This window comes from Saccopteryx leptura, chromosome 1 (genome assembly GCF_036850995.1).
Source record: "Saccopteryx leptura isolate mSacLep1 chromosome 1, mSacLep1_pri_phased_curated, whole genome shotgun sequence".
Classification (NCBI taxonomy): Eukaryota; Metazoa; Chordata; class Mammalia; order Chiroptera; family Emballonuridae; genus Saccopteryx; species Saccopteryx leptura.
The window spans coordinates 41463566-41481984 of record NC_089503.1 but is presented as its reverse complement, the minus strand read 5'-3'; the positions used below and the strand labels follow the sequence as shown (position 1 = coordinate 41481984).

General features: G+C 38.3%; 1 protein-coding gene across 2 annotated transcripts in view; it reads left to right on the top strand.

Annotated features, from left to right (window-relative positions):
* Positions 1 to 18419, top strand: part of LDHC (lactate dehydrogenase C) — a 54473-nt gene that overhangs the window by 18043 nt on the left and 18011 nt on the right. The window contains exons 2-3 of one of the 2 annotated variants that reach the window (XM_066364752.1): positions 584 to 701; positions 10382 to 10555. In XM_066364752.1, coding sequence (XP_066220849.1) covers positions 584 to 701; positions 10382 to 10555 — 292 coding nt within the window. The remainder of the gene's footprint in view (positions 1 to 583; positions 702 to 10381; positions 10556 to 18419) is intronic. The other variant, XM_066364761.1, reaches the window with a different exon arrangement.

Genomic DNA, 18419 nt, shown 5'->3' with positions numbered 1-18419 from the left:
TAAAAAAATTAACAGTTATAAGAAGGCAGAAAATTAATTTTTGCTACATTCTGTTGTTTACCTTGACTTTTGGTCATTCCAGGCATATTCAAAAACTTCATTTTGTATTCTTTTTTCTATTAAAAATATAACTGTTGGCTCTGGTTGGTGGCTTAGTGGATAGAACATAGGCCTGGCATATGGACGTCCTGGGTTTGATTCTTGGTCAGGGCGGACAGGAAAAGCGATCATTGCTTCTCTCCCTCTTCCTCTCCCCCTTCTCTCTCTTTTCCCTTCCTGCAGCCAGTGGCTCAATTGGATCCACCTCGGGCCCTGAGGATAGCTCCTTTGGAGTGTGACAACCTCAGGTGCTAAAAATAGCTCTGTACTCGAGCATCAGCTACAGATGGGTTTGCTGGGTGGATCCTGGTCAGGGTGCATACAGGATTCTGCCTCACTATCTCCTCTTTTCTTACCTAAAAACAATAAAAATATAACTCTCCTTTGATTATAAAATAACCATGCAAAATTTTTTCTCATTTTCTTAAAATAGCTATAGGAACATTTTCTAGAATATTTTATTCATAACTTTCATGTGTTTTAGGATTTGGCTGATGAACTCGTTCTTGTTGATGTTGCAGAAGACAAATTGAAGGGAGAAATGATGGACCTTCAGCATGGCAGTCTTTTCTTTAATACTCCAAAGATTATCTCTGGAAAAGGTTAATTTTAGTTTTATTAAATTATTTTCAGAGCTTTAAATAAAGTAATTATGATAATTTTACCAAACTGATATCCATAAATATAGAATTAAAAATAGCACCATTATCATTAGGACATACAGTTTAAAGATTAGTTTTTTTGTTTGTTTGCTTTTTTTTGTGATAGAGACAGAGAGACAGAGAAGGACAGGTATGGACTGACAGACAAGAAGATAGAGAGATGAGAGGCATCAATTCTTCGTTGTGGCTCCTTAGTTGTTCATTGATTGCTTTCTCATATGTGCCTTGACCCGGGGGCTCCAGCAGACCGAGTAACCTTGGGCTCAAGCCAGTGACCTTGGGCTCAAGCCAGTGACTTTGGGCTTCAAGCCAGTGACCTTTGGGCTCAGCCAGCAACTATGGGGTCATGTTTGTGAACCCACACTCAAGCCAGTGACCCCACGCTCAAGCCAAATGAGCCCGCACTCAAGCTGGCAACCTTGGGGTTTTGTACTTGGGTCCTCTGGGTCCCAGTCTGATGATCTATCCACTGCCCCACCACTTGGTCAGGCTAAAGATTAGTTTTTTAAAGAAAAGGACATCTCATTCTCAGTGGAGAAAGTTTAGTGAATACAGAATAGTATAAAGAAAAGTTAAAAAGTCTCTTCTAATAGTTTTGCATATTTCCTTTTTCTATTTATTTTTTTACATAACTGACAATATATATATGCTTTTTAAACTTATTCTGTCATAGATTTTATAAAGGATATGCAGTTTTGACTCATTTATTTTTTAAGATTTTTATTTATTGATTTTATAGAGATAGAAGGGGTGGGGGATGACAAGTATCAACTCATAGTTGCTTCACTTTAGCTGTTCATTGATTGCTTCTTGTATGGACCTTGACCAAGCAAGCCCAGAGTTTTGCACTGGCAACCTCAGCATTCCAGGTAGATGCTCTATCCCTACCCCAGCACGGGCCAAGCCTGTCTTGAGTAATTTTTATAGCATTATTGATATATTTATCTTACTCTTTTTTTTTCTTGAGAGAGGCAGGGAGAGAGAGAGGGACAGGAACATTGAGCTGCTCCTGTGTGTGCCGTGACTGGGAGAATCAAACCTGTAACCTCTGCGCTCTGGGATGACACTTCAACTAACCAAGCTATCTGGCTAGGTCTTATCTTACTCTTCAACCTGATTTTCTTTTTGTGCTTATAGTGGATCAGGTTTCAAAGTAGTGTATAGTGTGAGGCTATAGAAGAGGAAATGGAGAGCTGGTCACCATTAGCATTAGCATTATGTCTTGGCCAACTAAGAAGCCTCAGAGAATTAGGGTAAAAAGTGTCTAGTGCACTCTTTGATAATTTGATTCAATAGACGTGCTTTCTATTAGAAGCCCTCTTATCTAACATGATTGGAACTGTATGTGGTTACTTAAATTAAAAATGCTGTTAGAGCCATCATAAATATTTTATACTGATCTAAAACATGTAAACATACTTAGAAGTTCATTTACTAATTTTTTGATTGTAGGGCAAGGCCTTTGGGTATGACTCAGTTGACTACAGTTTTCTAGTATCTTTTTTTTTTTTTAATTTTGATTTTAGAGCCTGACCTGTGGTGGCATAGTGGATAAAGTGTCAACCTGGAGTTCTGAGTTTGCCTGTATGAAACCCTGGGCTTGCCTGGTCAAGACACATACGAGAAGCAGTTGATGCTACCCACACCTCTCCTTTTCTCTCTCTCCTCTCTAATATCAATATATAAAATCTTAAAATTGATTTGAGAGAGAGAGAAATAATTGATTTGTTGTTCCACTTATTTATGCATTCATGGGTTGATACTTGTATATCCCCTGACCACAGACCTGCAACCTTGGTGTATCAGAACAATGCTCTAACCAACGGAGCGACCTGGCCAGGGCTGTAGTATCTTTTTTAAAGTACACCAATAGTGATCATTTCAATTTTTTTAAACTACTATAATTAATTTCAAGATACTCATGAAGCAATTTGATCACAAAACTTTACTAAATTTTTATGGTTTTTCTTCACTTTTATTTTTCTTGCGCCTAAAAGGACAATTTTTAAACAACTTGTTTTTTTTATGTCTAAGACAGTGGTAGTCAACCTGGTCCCTACCGCCCACTAGTGGGCATTCCAGCTTTCATGATGGGCGGTAGCAGAGCAACCAAAGTATAAATAAAAAGATAGGTTTAACTCTAGTAAGTTGTTTTATAAAGATTTATTCTGCCAAACTTAGCGAAAATCTGACATAAAGTACTTGGGTAAGTAATTATTATTATATACTTTAACTTGCTGTTACTCTGCTTTATAAATTTTATAAAGTAAAGTTACTTCCCTACTTTATAAATCACCATTACTGTGGAACCGGTGGGCAGTTAGAAAATTTTACTACTAACAGAGATACAAAAGTGGATGGTAGGTATAAAAAGGTTGACTACCTTTTGAACTGGTTTAAGACATTCGAATTTATAGAACAATTATTTTTAAATATTAATTTTGAATATAAAAAGAGTTGGTATAACAAACATCAGTGCATCCAAGTGAAACATTACCAATTTAGTTGATATGTTCTGTAATATCTATTCACATCTCAATCCTTAATGTAGTGTTTATCTTTACTGTGCATTTCTATTTATATTTCAAGTCATATTTTATATTATATTACATGATTAATGCAACTGATGTACATATGCTTGGCATAAAGACTAACAAGCAGAAGTACACAGACATCCTAGATAGAAGTCTACTAATTAGGAGTGTTCAGTGTGCTTTGTTCAGTATGTTTTACATCAGTCAATCTATTGAATTGGTTAAGTGGAGTCAAGTTATGTTACTACTGTATTAAAATACTTAAATCATTCAGCCTTTAATTTCTAGTAATATGACGAGTTATATATTTGAATGAATTATTTTACTGTGAATAAAAAACCTCCTGCATAAAATTTGAAAGAAAAAGTGTCATGAAAGAATTGCTATGCTTTTAACAAAGTAAAGTATTTTAAGAATAGTCATTGAATGAAGGCAGGAAACTACAGAGTTAAGCTGAACAATGTAGCTGTTTTTCACTAGCTAGCATTAGCCAAACCTAGTGAGCTTAAATTTTGGATTTCACTGCCTCACAGGATTTAAGAGACTGGAGACAGACTAATTTGGAAAGTTGCATAGGCAATAACCCCATAAAGCTGGGATTCCAATGGATTACACTAGGGGTTAGGGGTTAGTAAATATTTTCTTTCTTTCTTTCTTTTTTTTTTTTATTTTTTTATTTTTCTGAAGCTGGAAACGGGGAGAGACAGACTCCCGCATGCGCCCAACTGGGATCCACCCGGCACGCCCACCAGGGGCGATGCTCTGCCCACCAGGGGGCGATGCTCTGCCCCTCCGGGGCGTCGCCCCTTCGCGACCAGAGCCACTCCAGCGCCTGGGGCAGAGGCCAAGGAGCCATCCCCAGCGCCCGGTCCATCTTTGCTCCAATGGAGCCTCGGCTGAGGGAGGGGAAGAGAGAGACAGAGAGGAAGGAGAGGGGGAGGAGTGGAGAAGCAGATGGACGCTTCTCCTGTGTGCCCTGGCCGGGAATCGAACCCGGGACTTCTGCACACCAGGCCAACGCTCGTGGAAATTTTTTGAGGCCTGATATATAGTACGTTTCCTCCAAATAGTCATTTTTTTTTTAAAGCTTAGTTGTTTTTTTTTAATTTATTCATTTTAGAGAGGAGAGGGAGAGACAGAGAGAGAGAGAGAGAGAGAGAGAGAGAGAGAGGAGAGACAGAGAGAGAGAAGGGGGGGAGGAGCTGGAAGCATCAACTCCCATATGTGCCTTGACCAGGCAAGCCCAGGGTTTCGAACCGGCGACCTCAGCATTTCCAGGTTGATGCTTTATCCACTGCGCCACCACAGGTCAGGCCAAAATAGTCATTTAAAAAAAATTTTTTTTTTAGCGTAAGAGAGAAACAGGAAGGGAGAGAGATGAGAACCATCAACTCATAATAGTACTTTAGTTGTTCACTGATTTCTTCTCATACTGGCCTTGATGAGGGAGGGGCTCCAGCTGAGCCAGTGACCCCTCAAGCCAGCAACTTTGGGCTTCAAGCCAGTGACTGTTGGGTTCAAGCCAGCAACCATGGGATCATGTCGATGATCCCACGCTCAAGCCAGTGACCCCATGTTTTAATATTTTTATTTATTTATTCATTCTAGATAGGATAGAGAGAAGGAAAGAGAGAAGGGGGAGGAGCAGGAAGCATCAACTCTCATATGTGCCTTGACCAGGGAGGTCCAGGGTTTTGAACTGGCAACCTCAGTGTTTCCAGGTCGACGCTTTATCCACTGTACCACCACTGATCAGGCCAAAGAGAGAGAGGGAGAAGGGAGAGGAGCAAGAAGCATCAACTCCCATATGTGCCTTGACCAGGCAAGCCCAGGGTTTTGAACCGGCAACCTCAGCGTTTCCAGGTTGATGCTTTATCCACTGTGCCACCACAGGTCAGGCTCAGTGACCCCATGTTTAAACTGGTGAACCTATGCTCAAGCCACATGAGTCTGTGCTGGAGCCGGCAACCTTGAGGTTTCAAACCTTGGACCTCAGTGCCTCAGGTTGACACTCTATTCATTGCACCACCATCAGTCACACCAGATAGTCATCATAAGTCTTAAGATTGCTTGAGAATTTTTGGAATTCAAATAAGAGCTATGTTGGCCCTGGCTGTTTGGCTCAGCAGTAGAGTGTTAGCCCAGCGTGTGGAAGTCTTGGGTTGAATTCCTGGTCAGGGCACACGAGAAATGACCATCTGCTTCTCTACCTCTCTGCCTTTCCCCTTCTCTCTCTCCCTCTCTCTCTCTTTCTCATGGTGAAGAGCAAGTTGGCCCTGACCCACGGTCTCTCTTCATGTGCTAAAATAGCTCAGTTGCCAAGCAGCAGAGCAACGCCCCAGATGAGCAGAGCATTGGCCCACAGGGGCCAGCCTTGGGTGTATGTGGGAGTCTGTCTCTCTGCTTCCCCTGCTCTCACTTAATTAGAAAAAAAATTTTCACAAATAAAATTCCAAGGAAAATGAACATCTCACAACATTAATAATTACATCTACAAAAAAAATGTATGAGCAAGAACCAGCAAAGAACAGAAAAGGCCACCATAGATTTCAAATATTGAAATTATCAAACAGATAAATTAACTATGATTATTCTATTTAAAGACTTTAAAGATATGAAGGACAAACTTGAAAATATCCTTGTGAGAAAGGAAATAAAAGTAACAGAATTTAAAAACTAACCAGATATAAATATATAATAGGATGCAGTCAAAACTAAATTAATGAGTTAGAGCAAACACATTTGAAGGGAGAACTGGTGAATCTCAGGCAATTATCTAGAAGACAGCAGGAAGTGGAAAATATGACAGGTTAAGAACCATGGAGGATAGAGTGATGAAGTATAATATTTAAAGAGGAAATATTTGAACAGATTACAATTGAACATTTTTGAGAGTTGATGAAATATATCAATGCACAGATTCAAGCCAAACAATCTCAAGAAGGATAAATAAAAAATTTCCACTGAGATACATTTTTGTGAAATTAGAAAACACTAAAGGCAAAGAGAAAAAATTGTCAGAACACAAATTACAGAAAAGGGAGAAGAGTGAATAAAAGTAAAAGGGAGAGGGTAAGACTTATTTAATTATAGCAATAACACCAGATGACAATGGGATATTGATATCTTCAATGTACTGAGAGAGAGCAAAACTCAACCTAGAATCTATCCAGCAAAATATCTTTCAAGAATAATGGTGAAATAAAGACATTTTCAGATATAGATTGTTACTCTTAGTTACAATATCTGAGATGCAAGAAAATAAATGAAGAGCACAGAAAATGATAAAAACAAGGGCAAATCTAAATAGACATCAATTGTATAACTATAATTTTTGTGGGATTAAGAATTTTAAAATATAGTATATAAGTCTGGAGGTGAAAGGGGGTAGTGTAAATGAAGTAGTCTAAGTTCCTCAATCATTAGGGAAAGGTGATGATTCACTTTGGACGTTGATAGTTAAATATGAATACAGTATTGTAACGTTCTGTGACAACCTTTAAAGAATAGAAACAGGCCCTGGCCAGGTATCTCAGTTGGTTAGAGTCATCTCAGTATGCCAAGGTTGCTGTTTTAATCGCTGGTCAGGACATATACATGAATCAACCAATGAATGCATAAATAAGTGGAACAACAAATGAATGTTTTCTCTCTCTCTCTCTCTAAAATCAATAAATTACAACAAAGAAAATAGAAACAGTGTGTAACCTCTAAATTATCAAAGGGGAAGAAGTAAAATTAGAAAACCATCAAAGAAGAAAAAGAAAACTATAGGAAGAGAGACCACATAGAACTAAATAAGAGTTAATCAAGCCCCTGGCTGATTGGCTGAGTAGATAGAGCATCTGCCGCACATGCGGACATCCAAGTTTCAATCCCTGGTCAGGGCCCACATGAAACATGACCTCTTCTTCTCTTCACCTCCCACTCCCCCTTCTCTCTCTCTTCTGCTCTTGCAGCCAGTGGCCGACTGGTTTGAGCATTGGCCCTGGGTACTGAGGATAACTCAGTTGATTCGAGCATCAGCCCCAGACAGGGGTAGCTGGGTGGATCCTGGTCAGGGTGTATGCAGGAGTCTGTCTCTCTCTCTCCCCATCCTCTCATTTAAAAAAAGAAAAGAAAGAGAAGAACAAGGTGGTGAGAACTTGAATGCAGAGACACACAAAAGATTGATGTATAACACTTATATCATTAGGAAATCTATAGACTTATAAAAATTTTGTGTTATGGTAATGGTTATTTTCATGGAAAGAAATAAAATTGAACCATTACCTGATAATACACAAAAAATATATAATTCCACGTTGGTTAAATACCAAAATATGAAGCAAACTAAAGCTCCTGTTTAGAAGATAATATAAAATATCTTATGATCTCAGTGTAGGGAAGAATTTCTTAAACACAAAGACCCCCAAAACTCAAACAATAAAGGAAAGAATATAAAGTTTAGAGTTTGTATTTATAAAAAGACACTGTAAAAGAGTGAAAAGATGCCCTGGTCGGATAGCTCGGCTGGTTAGAGCAGCATCTATAAACACAGAGGTCACTGGTTTGATCTTTAAACAATAAAAATTAAACATTAAAAATTTTAAAATAAAATTTTTAAAAAAGTAGTGAAGAGACAGCCATAAACTGAGAAGATATTTGCAACATAAACAGTTGACAAAGGAATAGTATTCAGAATAAAAGTACTGATATTACAAATAAGACAAATATACATAGCCCCCCCAAAAATGGGAAAATAATTAAATATTTCACAGAAGGAGAAACTTAATAGCCTATAAGTATATAGTAACCAAAGCAAGGAAAATAAAAAGCATATTAACATAGCATTACACAGCCATTAGATTGGCAGAGGTATGATAACATTAAGTGTTTTTCAGAATGTGGAACAGTAGGTGCTCTTGTGCTTGACATATAAGAGTGTATTATAGTAAAACCACTTTTTGAAAAAGTTTGTTCTAGTGAAGTTGAACATGAACATCCCCACAACCCATAAATTGCACTCCTAGGTATATTCCTAAGAGAAACTCTGCATATGTGCACTAGGATACATAAACAAGACTGTGTTGTGTTATACTGTGTAATAATTCCATATTGGAAACAGTTCAATGAATAGCAATACTAAGTTATATATATATATATATTATGTAGTGTGATATTACAGAGCAATGAAAGTGAATGAACTATAAGGATACACATTAACATGGATATATATCAAATGCATAATAATTAGCTAAAGTAATATGTACCTTTTGATTCAGAAATATAAAATTTAATATGTTTAAATAGGCATAGGTGGTGAGCCTTTTTTTTTTTTTAAGGTAAGGTGGTGATTTTCACTACTCAAGAATGGTTGGTAACCTTAGTTTGAAGGATGTAGACGCAATTTTGGAAGCATTAAAGGGTTTCCTACTGTGTTTCCCCGAAAATAAGACAGTGTCTTATATTAATTTTTGCCCCTAAAGATGCATTAGGTCTTATTTTCAGGGATGTCTTATTTTTCCACGAAGAATTCACATTTATTGTTAAACAAAAAAATCAACATTTATTAATAACTGTAGTCACGTCATCACAAACATCAGCATAACCAGCCAAACTCTGAATTCCATCAAGAATTTCTTGTGACTATTTCCATGTACAACAATCTACCCTGTTTCCACAGAAATAAGACAATGTCTTATATTCATTTTTGCTCCTAAAGACATGCTAGGTCTTATTTTCAGGGGAGGCCTTATATTTCCAAGCTTGAAAAAAATTGCACTAGGTCTTATTTTAGGGGAAATAGGTAGGTACTGGTGATGTTCTGTTAATTTATATGATTTTTACAGTGTTGTTAACTTTAAATTTTTGCTTATTGATTGTTTTAGAATGAGAGGAAGGGAGAGAGAAAGAGGAAAACTGATTTGTTGTTCCACTTATTTATGCATTCATTGGTTGATTCTTGTATGTGTCCTGACCAACAATTGAACCTGCAACCTTGACAAATTGGGGTGGTGTCTAATCAACTGAAATATCCAGCCAGGGCCAGAATCATAAACTTTAATATTTAAAAAATTGAACATATATTTAATATATACTCTTCTATATATGAATGACATAGTTCACAATAGAGCATTTTGAAAATACATTTCTTGAGCTCTAATGAGGAAAAACAATGGAATGTCATTGATTATCCACAGGTGTTTTAAATTTTCTCATATGTATAATCGTTAATGCAGGCCTTAAGTGCCTGGAACATAGAAGGTACTAAAATATTTATGAAGATAAGGGAGGAATATGAAATCAAAACCTGTAATTATGGATCTTCTGATCAAGTTAGGGATTAAGTACGACCTAACCATAGGAAGATAACATAAGGCACTATTTGAGAATTATGGGCAGTAAGTGCTATAAAAATTCAGTGAAGTAAGAGTAGTATTTATGAATGATATGGTTAGGGAATGCCTAGCAGAGGAATTGGGATTTAAAGAAGTTCTTGACTAATAATGCCTGACCAGGCAGTGGCGCAGTGGATAGGGCAATGGACGGGATGTGTAGAAACCCTAAGGTCGCCAGCTTGAGTGTGGCCTCATCTGGTTTGAGCAAGGCTCACCAGCTTGAGCCCAAGGTCTCTGGCTTGAGCAAGCAACCACTCGGTCTGCTGTAGCCCCCCTCCCCCCGCCCCGTCAAGGCACATATGAGAAAGCAATCAATGAGAAACTAAGGTGTTGAAACAAAGAACTGATGCTTCTCATCTCTCTCCCTTCCTGTCTGTCCCTATCTGTTCCTCTCTCTGTCTCTATCTCTGCCACACAAAAAAGTACTTGACTAATAATATAATAATTGCTAACCTTTATTGAACATTTAATATGTATGAGGCACTATTTCAAGTACTTTATGTATATTAATTCATTAACTCATCTAAAGGGAAAACTATTGTTAGCTCAAAATAATATCACTACATGAAAAATCTGTTCATTTCCAAATGCTGGACATGAAAGTATCTGAGTATTTTAATACCAAGGTCATACAATAGACTTTTAAAGAATTAAGGCACAGTGATTATGGCAGTGATCCAAGTATTGTCTTTTGTTTCCCTTTTAGATTACAGTATATCTGCAAACTCCAAGTTAATTATTGTCACAGCAGGTGTACGGCAACAGGAAGGAGAAAGTCGTCTTTCCTTGGTGCAGCGTAATGTGAATATTATGAAAACAATCATTCCTGACCTAGTCCGTCATAGTCCTAATTGTAAGATACTTATTGTCTCAAACCCAGGTGAGTCTTTTCTCGTTAACTGCATAAGGATGGTCTTTCCTAGTATTCCCTTTTAAAAAAAATAACTTTATTGAGGTAAAATGTATGTACAATAAACCACCATTCAAAGTATACAATATAATGAGATTTTTTCCAGCTTTTTTTGAAATATAACTACCACATAACATGCAAGTTTAAGGGGTACAGTGTGATGAAGATTTGATACATGTACATACTGGGAAATGATTACCACAGTAGGGTTAGTTAACACCCCCATCACCTTACATACAGTCACCCTTTGGTATTCTCAGGGGAGTTGGTACCCCTTGGATACTAAAATGCTTAGATGGTCAAGTCCCCTGTGTAAAATGGAGTAGTAGTTTCATATAGCCTATATTTTCATATAGACTACAACAGGGTATGCTACATATTCCTTCATTTGAGTGGAATCAGCATAGTGCTCAGTGCATGGCAAATTTAAGTTTTGATTTTCGGAACTTTTCAAAAATTTTTTCATATATATATAGTATTTTTCTGAAATGAGAAGTGGGAGGCAGAGAGACAGACTCCTGCATGTGCCTAACTGGGATCTACCTGGCAAGCCCACCAGGGGACAATGCTCTGCCCATCTGGGGCGTTGCTACTTTGCAACTGGAGCCATTCTAGTGCCTGAGGCAGAGGCCATGGAGCCATCCTCAGTGCCCAAGTCAACTTTTGCTCCAATGGAGCTTTGGCCGGGGGAAGGGAAGAGAGAAATAGAGAGAAGGGAGTGAGGGAAGGGTAGAAAAGCAGATGGATGCTTCTCCTGTGTGCCCTGATCAGGAATCGAACCCAGGACATCTACACACTGGGCCGATGCTCTACCATTGAGCCAACTGACCAGGGCCTCAGATATTTTTTATCTTCATTTGGTCAGTTGAATCTACAGATATGAAACCTGTATATTAGATTCTCAGAACTTGTTTATCTTATATCTGGAAGTTTAAGTTTACCCTTTGGCTGACACATCATCATTATACCCCCTTTCCCAGTCTCTGGCAATGACCATTGTACTCTGTTACTATGAGTTCATTTTTAAAATTTTTTAGTTTCCACATATAAATGACATCATACAGTATTTGTCTTTCTCTGCAAGACTTATTTCACTCAGCATAATGCCTTCAAGGTCCATCCATGTTGTCACAAATAGCAGGATTTCCTTCTTCCATGTGAAAACTTCCACTGTATTTATATGTACCACATCTTTTTCATCCATTCATCTGTATATTGACACCTAGGTTATTTCCATTATCTTGGCTATTGTGAATAATGCTGCAATGAATATGGGAGTGCAGATATCTCTTTGAGATACTGATTGCATTTTCTTTGGATATATACCCAAAAGTGGAATTGCTAGATCATATGGTAGTTCTATTTTTAATTTTTTGAGGGACCCTCATATTCTTTTCCATAGTGGCTGTTCCAGTTTACATTTCCACCAACAGTGCAGAAATGTTCCCTTTTTCCTACATCCTAATGAAATATTTCTAAATATTTTCTTTTTGATGCTGTAAAAGGAGTTGTTTTTTACATTTCATTTTCAGTTGTTTATTGCTAGTGTATAGAAATACTATGGATTTTTATGTATTGACATTGTATTATGAAACATTGCTAAATTCACTTTTTTGAGAGAGAGAGAGAGAGAAAGAGAAAGAGAGGGGAAGGGAGAGAAAGGGTGAGAAGCACCAACTTGTAGTTGTTTTCCCTTTAGTTGTGCATTGATTCCTTCTTGTATGTGCCTTGACCAGGGTTGAACCAGTGTCCCTTTGTTCAAGCCAGAACCTTGAGCTTTTCACACCAGTGACTTTTGGGCTCAAGCTGGTGAGCTTTGGGATCGTGTGGACAATTCCTCCGCTCAAGCCAGTGACCCTGCGCTGGTGAGCCATGCTCAGAGCCTGTGACCCCAGGGCTTCCAACTGGCAACCTTAGCGTTCTGGGTTGATGCCTCATCCACTAAACCACCACCAGTCAGGCCTAAATTCACTTTCCAATTCTAGTAATTCTCTTTAAATTCTTATACTATTCTCTCTACATATATTATGTCATCTGAAAATACAATTTATTAGTTTTAATTCTCCCTTTCCAATTTAAGACATTTTCATTTTCTTGCTTCATTTCACTGGTTGAGACCTCTTGTAAAATGGTGACTATAAACAGTAATGAGAGACAAATTTGCATTATCCTGGAGGCTCATTTCCTGCCTTCTTTTAGTTGCTTATCAGAAAGCTGGGTCAGCTGAACTGAGCCATTGAACCAGCCTGTGGAGAGTCAGCAAGGTCTTAAGCTGATGTCAGTATTCCCAGCATGCAAGATTTCTTCCGGGGCCCTCAGTATGTACACTTTATCTCCGGAAATGCATACTGCTTACCTGTGCTCCTGGACCCGGCTATCCTTTAATAAATTTCTCGTTAAGAAAACTAGGGATTCCCTTTCCCCTCCAAAGCTAACATAGCTATATAACACAGTGTGGTGGTGGGGCCCATTTTTGTTCTTGGAGGAGTTTCAAGAGAACATTCAGCTTGCCAGCACAGGGAGGCTCCTCTGCACTTGGCCATTTTGTGTACAGAAGATCTCTGCCTAGTCTGTGCTATGGACTAATGAGAGTTCAGTGGAGAGTGTGGCTCTCTACCTCTCTGCTTCTAAGATTTTCTCTGGTAAACACTACTTCTATGTATACCCTCTGCTACTGGTAGTATGTGTCTGTGATACATTGCGCAAGTGCTGAGAGTGGACATGCTTGCCTAGTTTCTTACCTTACCGGGAAGGCATTGCCTTTCATCATTGAGTATGATGTTTACTGTGGGTTTTTTCCTAGAAATTCCCTTCTCTTCATAATTTCAGAGAGATTTTTTCTAAATCATGTATCAGTGTTAAATTTTGTCAGATGCTTTCTTCTGCGTCTGTTGATCTGGTTATAATTATACTAGAAAGCCCGGCGGTCATACGAAATGACCGCTGTTCTAGATATTATAAATTGTAATTAAAATGATTTGTGCAAAAGTGCCTGCTAATTCAAACTGAATTACCCAGGGCAGGCGGTGAGGACGCCCCTTTGCTTAGTGCCCCACGGGGTTTCCCCCTTCTACTTGCTTATTGCTTAAAGTAGAGTGCAATGAAGGAAACCACTGGTGGTACATTTCTTAAGAGCCACCGCTAGCTCAATAAATAAAGGTGATTTAAATAATAAAATGTTAATTCACATGTCAAAGATCTCTTTGTACACAATATTTCTTGTGTAGATCTTTCCATCATTTTTAAGCTCGCCTTGCAGAGGACCATCAATTATTTTTAATTTTATGTCCGTTCTTTCACGAACTCTTGAACAGGCAACATAAAGTTGACCGTGTCCAAATGCAGGCTCAGGTAAAAAAAATGCCAACACGCTTAAGCGTTTGGCCCTGAGACTTATTGATGGTCATAGCAAAGGCAAGTTTTACAGGGAATTGTCTACGTCTCAATTGAAAGGCGCATTTGCTCTGTGACTGAAGCAAGCCTTGTCTTTCTCTGCTCAGTGGTTTCTTTTTGTCGAGAAAGCCATTTTTGTGCAGCTTTAGCTCCTTTTCTCTCCTCATCAGTGCTGTATTTTCTAGGAGGCATTCTTTTTTTTTTTTTTTTTTCTTTTTTTTTCTGAAGCTGGAAATGGGGAGAGACAGTCAGACAGACTCCCGCATGCGCCCAACCAGGATCCACCCGGCACGCCCACCAGGGGCGAGGCTCTGCCCACCAGGAGGCGATGCTCTGCCCCTCCGGGGCGTCGCTCTGCCACGACCAGAGCCACTCTAGCGCCTGGGGCAGCAGCCAAGGAGTCATCCCCAGCGCCCGGGCCATCTTTGCTCCAATGGAGCCTTGGTTGCGGGAGGGGAAGAGAGAGACAGAGAGGAAGGGGGGGCGTGGAGAAGCAAATGGGCGCTTCTCCTATGTGCCCTGGCCGAGAATCAAACCCGGGTCCCCAGCACGCCAGGCCAATGCTCTACCGCTGAGCCAACCGGCCAGGGCCTAGGAGGCATTCTTAAAAGAAATTACGTTAAGACGTAGTTTTTATGTAAAACAGATGATTGCCAATGCAAACAAATGTTCACCTTCCCCCTGACACGCTCAATTTGTGTTCAGCCTTAAATTGTTTCAAAAGCAGATGATTGTCAATGCAAACAAATGTTCACCTTCCCCCTGACCCACTCAATTTGTGTTCAGCTGTGGCAACTTCACCCCATTGGCTAGTACAGTTACGCAAGCAACCAATAAGCTATCGGTGACAAACAGACACTCAAGCCGCATATAATAAAGATAAAGTCTTTATCTCTAAAAATGTTTGGGTTAAAGTCTGTTTTTTTATTATGGCAAAATATACATAACACAAAAATAAATTTACTATTGTAATGTGTATTAAGTGGCATTAAGTACATTTTATTTTGTTCAACCACTACCACTGTGTAGTGCCCAGACTTTTTCATCACCTCAAATGGAAATCCTGTACCCATTAAGCAGTTACTTCTCATTCACTGCTCTCTTTATTCCTTGGCAACCAGTTGTTTTTTTCTGAGTCTGTGGATTTGCCTATTCTGGATATTTAATATAAATGGGATCATACAATATTTATCCTTTTGTGTCTGACTTCTTTCACCTAATGTTTTCAAGGTATCATCCATGTTGCAGCATGCATCAGTCCTGCATTCCTTTCTGTGACTGGGTAATATTATGCTGTATAGATAAACCACATTTCATTTATCCAGCAGAAGTTGATGGACATTTGAGTTTTTCCTACCTTTCACTGTTGTGAGTAATGCTGCTTTGAACATTCATATACAAAGTTTTGTTTGACCACCTGTTTTCAAATTTTTGGGTATATATTTAAGAGTAGACATACTGGGTCATATGGTATTTTTGTATCTAATTAGTGAGTAACTGCCAAACTGTTTTCCATAGTGGCTGTACTATTTTACATTCCTGCCAACAATGTATAAATGTTCCCGTTCTACCCACCATCACTTGCTATTTTTCATGTTTTTTATTTTAGCTATTCTAATGGATGTGAAGTGATATTTTATTATGATTTTAATTTGCCTTTCTCTAGTGCTTAATGACATTAAGCATCTTTTCAATGCTTTTGGGCCACTTTTATATCTTCTATGGAGAAATGTCTATTCAGGTTCTTTGCTCATTTTTAAATTGGGTTGCCTGTCTTTTGGTTGTCTTAATCAAGAAATAAGAGTTCTTTATATATTCTGGATACAAGACTCTTATCAGATATATGATTTACAAATATATTCTCCCATTCTGTAGATTGTTTTTTCACTCTCTTTTTTATTTTACTTTTTTACAGAGACAGAGAGAGAGTCAGAGAGAGGGATAGATAGGGACAGACAGACAGGAACGAAGAGAGATGAGAAGTATCAGTTATTAGTTTTTTGTTGTGCATTGCGACACTTTAGTTGTACATTGATTGCTTTCTCATATATGCCTTGACCGTGGGCCTTCAGCAGACCGAGTAACCCTTTGCTCAAGCCAGAGACCTTGGATCCAAGCTGGTGAGCTTTGCTCAAACCAGATGAGCCCGCGCTCAAGCTGGCGACCTCAGGGTTGTGAACCTGGGTCCTCTGCATCCCAGTCCGATGCTCTATCCACTGCACCACTGCCTGGTCAGGCTTTTTTCACTCTCTTGATAGTGTTCTTTGATTCACAAAAGTATTTAATTCTAATGGAGTTCAATTTATCTATTTTTCCTTTTGACACGTGATTTTGGTGTCATACCTAAAAAATCATTAATAAATCCCAGGTCATAAAAGTTTACTCCTGTGTGTCTAGCTCCTATATTTAGGTCTTCAGTCCATTTTGAATTAACTTGTACATGGTGAGAGGTAAGGATCAAACTTCATTCTTTTGCATGTGGATATCCAGTTGTTTTGAGAATAGTTATAGAAGAGATTATTTTTTCCCCAATGAATGTTCATAGCACCATTGTCTAAAATCAATTGACCATAGATGAGTGAGTTTATTTCTGGACTGTCAATTCTATTCCATTCATTGATATGTCTCTCCATATTCTGGCATCATTCTGTTTTGATTACTGTAGCTCTGGAGTAAATTTAAAATCAGGAAATGTGAGTTCTTCAACTTCATTCTTCTTTTTCAAGATTGTTTTTACTATTTGGACCCCCTTATGATTTAATATGCATTTTAGGATTGGTTTTCCATTTCTGCAAAAATGGAATTTTGATAGGAATTTAATCAAATTTGCAAATCACTTTGGGTAGTTTGCCATCTTAATAGTTTTTCTAACCTATGAACATGGACTGTGTTTCCATTTATTTTGTCTTCTTTAATTTTTTTCAGCAAAGTTTTGTAGTTTTCAGTGTATAAGTCTTGTAGTTCCTTGGTTCAATTTATTCTAAATATATGATTTTTTTATTCTACTGTAAACTGAGTTTTCTTATTTTTCTTTTTGGTTTTTTTCATTGCTAGTATATAGAAATACAACTGATTTTTGAGTTTTGCAACCATACTGAAATTCATTTATTACCTCTAATAGTTGTGTGTGTGTGTGTGTGTGTGTGTGTGTGTGTGTGTGTGTGTAGATTCTTTATGATTTTCACTATATAGGGTCATGTCTTCAAATAGACTTTTACTTCTTCCTTGCCAGTTTGGATACCTTCTACTTTTTTTTTCTTCTTGTCTAACTACAGGTGGCTCACTTTAGATTTAAAGTCACAAATAAGTTGAAAGTAAAAGAGTGGAAAATATATTTCATGCACCCAGGAATGCAAAGAAAACTGAAATGGCTATATCAGAGAAATTTGACTTTAACACAAAAATTATTAGAGAGAAAAAAGGGTCTTATATAATGATAAAAAGATTAATAGGTACAGAAAAAAATTTAACAAAATTCAACATCCAATCACCAATCATGATTTGAAAAAAGAATTTCTCAAACTATGCATAGAAGGAATTTCTTCAGCCTGATAAGATATTTATGAAAAACCCACAACTAGCATTATATTCAATGGTTTCTCCCTGCTAATAAGATCAGGTAAGACAAAGATGCCAGTTTCACCACTTCCATTCAATATCATGCTGGAAGTTCTGGTCAGAGTCATTGAACAAAGATTTATTGGACAAGTAATTTAAATCAATTATTATAAATATGTTTAAAGAGTTAAAGTGAACCATGTCTAAAGAAGTAAAGGAAATAATGAGACACGTCTCACCAAATATTGAACATTAATAAACAAAATTTTAAAAGGAATTAAATAGAAATTCTGAAATTGAAAAGTTAACTGAAGGCCTTAGCTGGTTGGCTCAGTGGTAGAGCATCAGCCTGGCATGTGGATGTCCCAGCTTCAATTCCCAGTCAAGGCAGAAAGGAGAAGCACCCATCTACTTCTCTACCCTCCCCCCTCTCCATTCCCTCTATCTCTCTCTTCCCCTCCCACAGCCAAGGCTCCAGTGGAGCAAAGTTGGCCCGGGCACTGAGGATGGCTCCATGGCCTCTGCCTCAGGCGCTAAAAAATGGCTCTGGTTGCAAAGTAGCAGTGCCCCAGATGGGCAGAGCATCGTCCCCTGGTAGGCTTGCTGGGTGGATCCTGGTCAGGGCACATGAGGGAGTTTGTCTCTGCCTTCCTTCCTCTCACTAGAAAATTAAAAAATAAAAATAAATTAAAAAAAGAGAAAAGTTAACTGAAATAAAAATTTGGTAGAGGGGTTCAGCATCAAATTGAGAAGGCAGAAGAAGGGATCAGTGGGCTTGAAAGTAGGTTAGTTTGCCTGATCTCTGGTGGCACAGTGGATAAAGCGTCGACCTGGGAACACTGAGGTCGCAGGTTCAAAACCCTGCACTTGTCTGGTCAAGGCA